The sequence below is a fragment of the Tachysurus vachellii genome, chromosome 20 (assembly GCF_030014155.1).
Source record: "Tachysurus vachellii isolate PV-2020 chromosome 20, HZAU_Pvac_v1, whole genome shotgun sequence".
Taxonomy (NCBI): Eukaryota; Metazoa; Chordata; class Actinopteri; order Siluriformes; family Bagridae; genus Tachysurus; species Tachysurus vachellii.
In genome coordinates this window covers 9,848,005-9,858,765 of record NC_083479.1, presented here as the reverse complement: position 1 = coordinate 9,858,765, position 10,761 = coordinate 9,848,005, and the positions used below count along the sequence as shown (strand labels likewise).

Here is a 10,761-nt window from a genome sequence, read left to right as displayed (position 1 = left end):
CTGTGTCAAGGGAGATGAAGAGGCATAGACATGTTTGCACATTTTGTAAAAAGGAATAAAAAATCTTTCATTTTATACCAGCATCTGTTCTGTACAGATGAAAATACCAAAACCCTACAACACTTAAAAACAATTCTTTAGCAACATTAGCTTTGCTAACTAGCTACATAAAACAGCACTGTACAGTACTAATGTTGCCAGCTAGTTAGCCAGCTGTTGTTTAAAACTTGGTAACTTACTGTTCCTGCGAGACAGTCCGATCCCTCCGTTGTGCGGCTCTTTGTCTCTCCTATGGATCATCGCTGAGAAGTGGTGTCGAAATGATCGTAAAACACAAATATTTGATACATGTTTGATATAAATAAATATATAGAGTCTGTTGTGGGTTTATTTAAAGCAGTCCTGGAATAAACAGTTTTGCAATGACAACATCAGGCTTGTCAGACCCTTTTGTAGGGCTGTGAGTCCTATTGTAAAATCAACACATTTCACATTTCTATTTAACATTGATAACTCAACACCACAATGCATGCACTCAACAGTAATCGAATGTAGCTAAATGATTGTTCTTTTTCTCTGCCTACAACGTAGACACCGTAGAGGCCAAAGAATAGATTACGTACTGGGTTGTGCAAGTTCCTGTCTCAGTATTGGTTTGGTCTGTTTGTGGTTTCTGCCGGAAATCACCGTCAGTAGCCATGCTGCAGTTTACTCTATTTGGAGAGGAAGTCTTAACTTGTACGTTGTTAAAATGGTAAGTGGTATCACTAACAAGTTTTTTCCTTAAAAAAAATACCACATGTTTGTTCAGGCTAATTATATTCAGATTATCAAGGTAACATCATTTACCTGAAACACATACGCTTTAACTGAGATATTTCTTTCAGCATGTAATATCATTGCTGCTGCTGTGTGTGACTTTCTTATCAACCTGGTATACTACCTATGTAAAAATGCTCAAATATTTTATTAATTTTCTCTTTAATATTTAGACATTGTTAATCCATCAGATTCTGGGATTTTTGCTTCTGTCTTTTTTCTCAGGTATTACATTTATTTTACTTCCTTTTTCATAAAGTTATTGCCATAGCAATGATTTATTACAACAATTTATAATTGGTTTAACAATTTAAAACCATATGTCCAATTTTATTTTTGAATTTTTGTTTTATAACTTAAAAAAGAAACTTTTTTCCCTGTCTTTTATTATAACAGCATTACATAAAAACATAGACTTATTCGATGCAAACAACAATCTTCTGGCTCACACTAAGCAGTATAACAATTTTAAATCACTTCTCAAATTCTCTTTCAGCTGTGAAAACATGGACTTGCCGTAATTTTAATTCAACACAGGTAGTTCGTCAAGGATCGTCAACCACCATCAATTGTTATCAAAAACAGAACTTTTGTCTCAGAGACAAGGGTGTTGCTTTTGCAGTTGATTTGAGAAGCAAACATTTACTTTGTGCATACTTCTATATAAACCAGTCCTGGAATAAACAGTCGTGCAATAACAACATCAGATTTGTATGGATTCCAGAAACAGAGCAAATATCGTTTGACTTGCTAAATATTCAGATAAATCATTCTGCTGATTACACATGTACAGTAATTCAGTACTTCCCACCTCCTACACACTGCGTGTTAATCCAGAGGACATTCATTCAAGTAATAGGTAAGAATTTAATCATTTTATTTATTGATTTATTTATTCATTCATTTGCTCACATGAACATGCTTGCATATAGCATCGCATTGTAATGAATTATACATGTACATATATCTTGCTTAGTGCATTATTACATTATTACAAAAACATCTACTTTTAACATCTTGATCTTTTAAATTGTTTGTGAATGATCTTTGCTGAATATTCTTTATATAAATTTAAATAAAAAAATTGATTTTCATGGATGAAAGTACATTCAGCTACTCTGCAGAATTGATAGAAAGTAAAGATACTTCGCATAAAATTTTAAAGAGTCATTCGATTATTATATAACAAATACATGACCGTTATGCCTATTAAGCCTATTTCTAGACACATTTACTAATTAAGCCTAAAATAGTCTGTCACATAATTTTGCTTTTTTTGTAAAATAAATAAATAAATAAATACATGAACAGTTGAATAGAAATCATTAAAAAATATCTAGAAATTGGTTAAATAATCTAAAATTTATTTACAAACAATCTACTAATGAAAAACATTAGTTAAATTTGTGGTGTAGGTGGAAGCTGCTGGAGGAAATACAGCTGAGGGGTGATGTGCAAAAACTCGGGTAGATTAAAAATAAAATAAAAAAAAATACAATTCTGACTAGGAGTAAGTTGCTGTAGTCTACTCTGTTAATAAAAATTGGCTTAAACTACAAAAGTAGCCAAAATGGTGGAAAATGTTGCAAAGGAGAGACCTGTTGTGTATTGAGTGTATAGTTTTGCTAGTATATATTTTCTAAAGTAATCTACAATTGTAGATAACTCCCCTACCTATAGCTTTTATTGTTTTGACAAAAAAGTTCGAAGGGCAGTTCATGTTTACCCCACCCCCCACCCCCCTTTGGTCACTGCAGCATCTCCATCTGTTTCTGTGGCATGTGTGAAAGAGCCTGATGGAACTCCCACTATGCTTTGTGCTACTGAGGGCTTTTACCCTGCTGATCTGAAACAGGCCTGGCTCAGAGATGGAGAGTACATCAGTTACCTGAACACATCACTTCAAAGACCAAATTACGAAGAAAATCTGAGCACTTCTCACATCAACTGGACCTTCAAAAACAACACAGATGGGTCCTACAGCCTTATGTCATACCTTCACCTGTCATCAAACATAGCAGAGCAGGTGATGTACTTCTGCTGGGTGAATCACTCAACACTGATTGAACCAATCACTGTTATCATGTCATCTGATGAATGCACCGAGACAGAAGCGGAATTCACAGGTATGAATCTTTAATCTGATGCTTTTTATGTTCAAAGTTTGTATATTGTATATTTGTATATTAGTATCTGTTTATTGCTTTAAAAAGTTTTACTGCTACCCCACCTCTGGTATTCAGTTAAGTGCAGAATAACGAGTAATAATGTATCACGTACTGTTGATATCTTTACAGGTATTTTTGTTCGTTGTATAGTCGTGGGGCCCATCTTTGGCTTGTTGATTTGCACTGCTTTGTTCATTGAAATTTACTTTCAGCACCTCAGTAAGTTTTTCTTCACACACACACACAAATACATATGAAACATTTATATCTTATATTATTTATAACATATATTATAACATATAATCCATTAGGGGGGCACGGTGGCTTAGTGGTTAGCACGTTCGCCTCACACCTCCAGGGTCGGGGTTCGATTCCCGCCTCCACCTTGTGTGTGTGGAGTTTGCATGTTCTCCCCGTGCCTCGGGGGTTTCCTCCGGGTACTCCGGTTTCCTCCCCCGGTCCAAAGACATGCATGGTAGGTTGATTGGCATCTCTGGAAAAATTGTCCCTAGTGTGTGATTGCGTGAGTGAATGTGTGTGTGCCCTGTGATGGGTTGGCACTCCGTCCAGGGTGTATCCTGCCTTGATGCCCGATGACGCCTGAGATAGGCACAGGCTCCCCGTGACCCGAGGTAGTTCGGATAAGCGGTAGAAGATGAATGAATGAATAATCCATTAGTAAAAGCAGTAAAACTCTTTTCTGTTTATGAATGCAGCGACTGTCTTGTGCAGTTTTTTTTGAGCATCTTGCAGAATCTGTCACAGTTCTTCTGGTGATGCTGACTGTCATACCTTTTTCTGTATTTGCAGATAAATCAAGACAGACTTCATTATGATTTTTGTCTGAAATGTGGTGTATTGTGTAATATATATATATATATTTTACTGCCATACATGTTCTTTTTTTGATGCTAATACTGAAGACATAAAATAAACATGTAAAACAAATGAATATTAAAAAAAGTCAGTGTGTATCTTTAATATTTTAAATGGGTTGAGGTTTGTGAATTGAACCACTCTATATCATCTTTGGTCTACTTCTGATGCTGTGGTTACATCTGAACCTCTCTCACTCTCTCAGTTTTGGCTATTAACAACATGAGCTGAAGCAAATGCATCCAGTTCAAAAAAAGAGGTTTTGATTACTGTAAAAGTGTCATTACTTTCATGTGAGTGTATCTCCTGTGCACAGTTCTCTTCAAATCACTACACAGATTTTCAGTTGAATTCAGGTCTGGACTCTTCAAAAACTTTAATCTACTTCTGGTGAAGCCATTCTTTTGTTGATTTGGATGTATGCTTTGGGCCTTTGTCCTGCCGAATGATGAAATTCCTCTTCATCTTTAGCTTTCTAGCAGAAACCCGAATGTTTTGTGGCAACACTGACGGGTGTATGGAACTGTTCATTATTCCCTCTACCTTGACTAAGGTCCGACTCCCAGCAAAAAAAAAAAAAACAGCCTCAAAGCATAATGCTACCACCACCACGCTTCACTTGTGAGTATTGTGTTCTTTTAGCGACGCACAGTGTTGTTTTTGCTCCAAACATGCTCCTGGAATTATGGCAAAATGTTCAACCTTGGTTTTATCAAACTATAACATATTTTCCCACATGCTTTTGGGAGACTTTAAATGTGTTTTTGAAAAATTTAGCTTGGCTTGGATGATTTTCTTCATAAGAAAAAGCCTCTGCCATGCCACCTTACCCCATTGCCCAGCCAGTACTTGCCAGAAATTCCTGCAGCTCCTTAAATGTTTCCGTAGGACTCCTGGCAGCCCTGACCAGACTTCTTCTGTTATTTTTTAATCAATTATTGAGGGACATCCAGTTCTTGGTAATGTCACTGTTGTGCCATATTTTCTCCACTTAAAGATTACTGTCTTAAATGTGTTCCATGGTATATCTATTGCCTTGGAAATTCTTTTATACACTTCTCCTGACTGATACCTTTAATAATGAGATCTCTCTGATGCTTTGGTAGCTCTCTGCAGATCATGGCTTTTGCTGTATTATACGACTAAGAAAATGTCAGGAAATGCCTACTAGAACAGCTTAACTTTATTTGGGGTTAATCAGAGGCACTTTAAATTATGGCATTAAATTGTTTTTACTCGTCCAACAAAGAATTCAGTTTGTTTTTTGATTGAGTTTTACAGGTTATTAGGTTTACAGATTCATTCATTCATTCATTCATTTTCTACCGCTTATCCAAACTTCTCGGGTCACGGGAGGCCTGTGCCTATCTCAGGCGTCATCGGGCATCAAGGCAGGATACACCCTGGACGGAGTGCCATCGCAGGGCACACACACTCTCATTCACTCATGCAATCACACACTACGGACAATTTTCCAGAGATGCCAATCAACCTACCATGCATGTCTTTGGATTGGGGGAGGAAACCGGAGCACCCGGAGGAAACCCCCGAGGCACGGGGAGAACATGCAAACTCCACACACACAAGGTGGAGGCGGGAATCGAACCCCCAACCCTGGAGGTGTGAGGCAAACATGCTAACCACTAAGCCACCGTGCCCCCGGTTTACAGATTTATTGGTCTCATTTTTACTTACAGTTCCCTGCCAGACCACCAGAGGGTGCTTGCAGGCGTTTCAACATAGCTGGCGTTTCTGTTTGTTATTCCCTACAAGTTGTGCCACACCCTTCCTATTGTTCCGCTTTTCAACCATGTCACCAGTTCGCAGTTTTTTTTGTTTGTTTTGCCCTCTATACCAGTCTTTTTGTATCTCTCTGTCAGTTGTTGTTTTGTGTTTGCATTTACAGGTTCCCATGTTATTGTTACATTTTGTTACTTATGTTGTATTTGTCCCATTTAATTACTTTTGGTAATTAAAGTCGTGTTTTTACTGAATCCTGCATTTGAATCTGATTCTCTGTTCACGGGTGATCAAGATGGCCGTGCCTATCTGGGTTTGATTCCCACTTAGGGCTGTGTCCCTTGACCATCAGAGATAGTCATATTTTGTGTGTGTGTGTGTGTGTGTGTGTGTTCCTGGTATGAATAAATCAGGTAGAAAAATAATACTTACATTCTAAGGAGTGTTTTTGCTTCTAGTTTAAGTCATGTACTGCTGTTATGAAATACTGTGGCCAGTGTTTCTTGTATTCCTTAAAAGGAAGTACCATTTCAAAGACTTCTTCAGAAAGCAGAACTGACCTAAGAGTAAAATTAAGCTATTCATTAAATATTTTCATTGATTCTGTATATCTCTGTTTACAATTAGTCTCAATTTATAAATGTAAACTTTAAATACTGGCAAATCTATCTTTTAGATATTTGAATAATTTATTCTGTATATAAATGAAAACCTTTTTGTGCTCTTTACCATAAATTGTTTAAAGATTATTTTTACTGTTGGAATAACCCTAACCCTAATCGGTGTTCAGTCATCCTAACCTGAATATACATCTCAGTTATTTTTTCACTTGTAGTGGTTGTGGGTTGGTGCTCATCTGGACAGGAACTGATGTGATGTGTGTGTGTGTGTGTGTGTGTGTGTGTGTGTGTGTGTGTGTGTGTGTGTGTGTGTGTGTGTGTGTGTGTAGTAGGGCACTAGACCTAATAAATACTCCTACATATGTTTGTTTAAAACTTTCTGTAAAAATGTTTTCAGGGCTCTTGTTCTTTCTTCTAGCTCTTCATTTTTGCTACTCAAATACTGGTAAGCTATTTCATTCCCACTTTTAACTTTTTTTAAACAATGAGCCAATTTATATCATTAGGTTTTAAAATGTAGACAATAAATCTAAAATAATGGTATTTGCTTTCATTTGATTTAGATTTAAACCACATTGCAGTGTTCGTGAACTTTTGTGAAACGTTAACTGAAGTAATATGTAGCATTTTTTAAAGATGCTGTCAATCTGTTAAAAACAAAATTGTTGCTGCCAGTTAATGTGTAGCATTTGCTTTGTAGCTAAAATATACGGTATGTTGTATCATTGAAATATTTTGTTTGCCAGAAAAACAAAATTGCAAATGCGAAAATGCTTACTTTTTTTCCTAAAGTGTACCATAACTATTTATGGCAATAATAATTTAACTTTCTTATATTGTATGGCCATTATAACTGGAGAGTATGTATTTGCATCACAATCAGTTATAAAGTTCCTTAAGCATAATTCTTCATGACTGTATGATATACTAATTTACTCTTTCACTCTCTAGATGTGAAGAGCATTACAGTGTCTAGAGGAGATTCTGCCTTTCTACCAAATTCTTACAAGTTCACATACAATAATTTCCACAGGATCAATGTGAAGTGTGAAAAGGATGGAAAGAGTTTATGTGAATATGTAATTGGCTGTAGTATAAGTAATATATGTCTCCCTGAATGTACAACTCGGTTTAAAGTAATTAAAGAACCTTTAGGGCTGAATATAACAGATGTTGAAATCAGTGATGCTGGTAATTATACGTGTGTGAGTACCAGAGTAATACCACCACCAACGGAGAAAGATTCTACAACCCTGCTGCTCAAAGTTATTGGTAATTATAATCATATTTTACTCTTCATTTGCTCTTGAAAGTTTTTCTGCCACTCACTCTACTAACAGTGAATATAATATTATGTTTATCTTATTCACCCTGTATGTTGTATGTTTGCTTTAAAAAACACTTCTGCAGATCCACCATCTCTCACCCTGCAGCTGATGAACAGCATTAACTCCTCCTGTGTGGAGCTGTTCTGCTCTCTGCAGGGTTTGATACCACAGCAGGTGAACTTCACATGGACCAGAGCAGCTCAGCTTCTTCACTATTATGAGTCCAGCAATATGAGCAGCTTCCTGATGCTCTGCAAGCCCAACTGGACAGATGGAGAAACGCTCACTTGTCGTGCCGATTACTCAGTCAATCACACACTCTACAGCAGGAACATCAAACTCCCATATAACTCAGGTGAACCTTTTACCTACTGTCTGATGTGAACATTTATTTCATCAAACTAGTCCATGTGAGAATGTATGTGAATATACTAAAAGATGTTTTTATTTAGCTATAATTTCACTCATGCCCTTGATGTTCTTACAGTATGTGAAGTGTTCACAGCTTTGGAAAATACACACAAAATAATAACTACACAGCTTTATACAGTGATATGTGCCAAGGTTTTCAAGAGGCTGAAGATGTAACTGGTTGAATTCATATTAACTATCTATTGTTACTAAGGCACTTTATTAAAAAAAATTGACTCTTAATTGACTCTTATTTTTGCAGGTATTGAATTAAGTGCAGAATACAGAGTGCTCCTCTTACTATTGATATCTTTCCAGGTTCTCCTGTGCGTGTTATAGTGACTGGGACACTTTTGGGCTTATTGATCAGCACTATTTTGTTCGTCGAGATTTACTACCAATGTTTCAGTATGTTTGTGTTTATACTTATTATTACATATACATATTTGTCATGTAATATTATAAACTACTACTATTGGTGTTTTTCAGCTGCCCAACGTGGCCAGTCTACTGTTGATGGGACTGTTGCACCTGAACTTGTCTCTCACACTCAGGTCTAGTCCTTCAACACTGCAAACTGCAACCAAGAAAGACGTTTTGATGACGAGGAGTACTAGTACTATTGAATAACATGAGAGGGTACTCCTCCCTGCCAGTAGAGGTCACAATCTCCCTAATTCTAGTTCAGCCTCCACCAGCAAAACTCCATGTCACAGTATACTGTACAGTAGAAATCCATTAAGTTCAGCAACACATGCTTTGCTGAAGGAATTATGAGCCTTGGAGCCTTGGTTTTCTCTATTTGATTTTATTAGTTTGTATGCTTGGCCTTCATAATAAAGTGCTTCTGAATTTCACTCTAATCTCTGAATCTCTCAATCTAAAGGCAGTTTGGAAATTTGGAAATAGATTTACACTTACTTCTCTCAGGTCACCCAGAAATACAGAGATCAACTGTTTGGTAAACAAAATATTATGGTGGCCTTTCTTGAACAATTGCATCATAATTGGTCGAGCCTTCTGTCATCTGCCCACAATGCAGTGAGATCTTCACACTTGCCACAATGTCCCTTGTTTCCCATTATCATTGCACTCTGATCTGCCATTATCACAAGGTTTCACTACTAAAAAAACATGTTGACTTCCATCTATCTGAAGCTCTGGTCATCAGGAATAGATGAGGAGACGCCAAAAGACCTGTGAAGTGGTGTGTCTGACTACAACAAACAGTGCTTAGACAAAATTTTCAAATAGACAAGACATGAAGATTGCATTCACAGCTATGGTCTGGTTGTTCACTGGGTAACCTTTACCTGAGACAAAGTACTTAGACAAGCTGGTCCAGAATTAAACCACCTTAAACTACCATCAGCCTCTAGGCTAGCCCTTACATGTCACATGCAGTGTCTGTGCTGAAAATGTTTTCCTCTGCCTGGGGCTTGTGAAGGCTATAGAATTGAATAAGGACAGTATGTCAGGTTTGTTTTTCTGTCACAAACTTCCTGTGTTCTCATGAACTTTGCAAGTCCACCCCCGCATGTAAAGATCAAAAAAAGATCTTATGTCTCATCTCATGTAAAAATTACACTTCTGTTGTAACTCTATAAAATAACCTCGGTCTCAGACGCAATCTGGATCCGTATAAACAAAGACATTAACAATATGCCCATTGTTTCACAATAATGAAAATATTCTGTGAATGGTATATGCAATATAAGATCTATTTAAAGAATGTATGACCACTTTAGGTCTGTCCATATTATATACAAGATTATTGCTTGGGTCAAGCATTTTCTGGAGATTCAAGGGTTTCAGTTTACAGACTTTTATTTGTTGTTTCCAGGTTCTGCTAAACTGTGAATGTGTCCTGCCAGAGCTTTAAATTAAATACAGATTAAACAAAATAATTTTAAATAAAATACTGCTATTGATGCTTGGATTCAGACAATTCAACACAGTTGTAATAACGTTGTAGCTGTAAACACACTGGCAATGACTTACAAACTGCATTTCACAACAAGTAAACCGTAGCAACAGACCTGCTTTAGAGTTCACAGCCCCGCTTTATTTCACAATGTACAAGGCAGAATGATAGCCAGAAAAAGTGACATATACAGGGTGCTGTTATGCTAGACACAGAGGTGGAAGCCGAAGTGAAGGCAAACAGAGTTTTAATGCCATAAACACACTGGTTAGCAGAGACAATGATATATCCGGTGGTGTGCTAGGGAGCACGGCCCACGAAGTCCGGAAGTGAATGCAAAAGGCAGTCTGTGTCCAAATCCTAGGGAGCGCTTTAGCCGAAGCGCGAAGCTGGGCATTTACACAGGCGTGTAGTGAAAAGCACAGCCGAACCATAGATAATAACGGACGGAGGTTAGAGTGAGAGAGGGGATTATATATGGCGGTTGATGAGGTTGAAACGCGAGTCCGGTGTGTGTAATTAGTACGCCGGCGAGCCGCTCCGTGGGGGCGGGGCATGCACAGGAGAAGAGTCAGGTAGCTCCCTGACACCACCCCCTCCCTCAGGGGTGGCTCCGGACGCCCTGACCCTGCGACGAGGACGACCCCTAGCCCTGCGCGCCGGGCGGTGCGGGTGGGCAGCATGAAACTCTGCTAGCAGACCCGGGTCCAGCACGTCCTGCCGTGCTACCCAAGACCGATCCTCAGCGCCGTACCCTTCCCAGTCCACCAGGTATTCGAGGCGACCCCCGTGCCGTCTGGAGTCAAGAACCTCCCGCACTGCGTAGACGCCAGGCTGAGCTACGACCTCCGGCTGGACGGGCGCCACGGGGCCAC

General features: G+C 38.3%; 2 protein-coding genes across 2 annotated transcripts in view; both read left to right on the top strand.

The window, feature by feature from the left end:
* The first annotated feature begins 637 nt into the window (after window positions 1-637).
* On the top strand, window positions 638-3,840 carry LOC132863749 (uncharacterized). The gene is made up of 6 exons (XM_060896713.1): window positions 638-754; window positions 993-1,044; window positions 1,316-1,678; window positions 2,577-2,945; window positions 3,117-3,206; window positions 3,798-3,840. The coding sequence occupies exons 1-6, from the start codon at window positions 752-754 to the stop codon at window positions 3,821-3,823; spliced, it is 903 nt and encodes a 300-aa protein (XP_060752696.1). The 5' UTR covers window positions 638-751; the 3' UTR covers window positions 3,824-3,840.
* A 2,692-nt stretch (window positions 3,841-6,532) lies between these two features.
* Window positions 6,533-10,761, top strand: part of LOC132863623 (sodium channel subunit beta-2-like) — a 28,441-nt gene continuing 24,212 nt past the window's right edge. Inside the window, exons 1-5 of the mRNA XM_060896536.1 lie at window positions 6,533-6,668; window positions 7,175-7,495; window positions 7,634-7,906; window positions 8,281-8,370; window positions 8,452-8,819. Coding sequence (XP_060752519.1) covers window positions 6,611-6,668; window positions 7,175-7,495; window positions 7,634-7,906; window positions 8,281-8,370; window positions 8,452-8,522 — 813 coding nt within the window. The 5' untranslated portion in view covers window positions 6,533-6,610 and the 3' untranslated portion in view covers window positions 8,523-8,819. Of the gene's footprint in view, window positions 6,669-7,174; window positions 7,496-7,633; window positions 7,907-8,280; window positions 8,371-8,451 lie in introns of the transcript that reaches the window.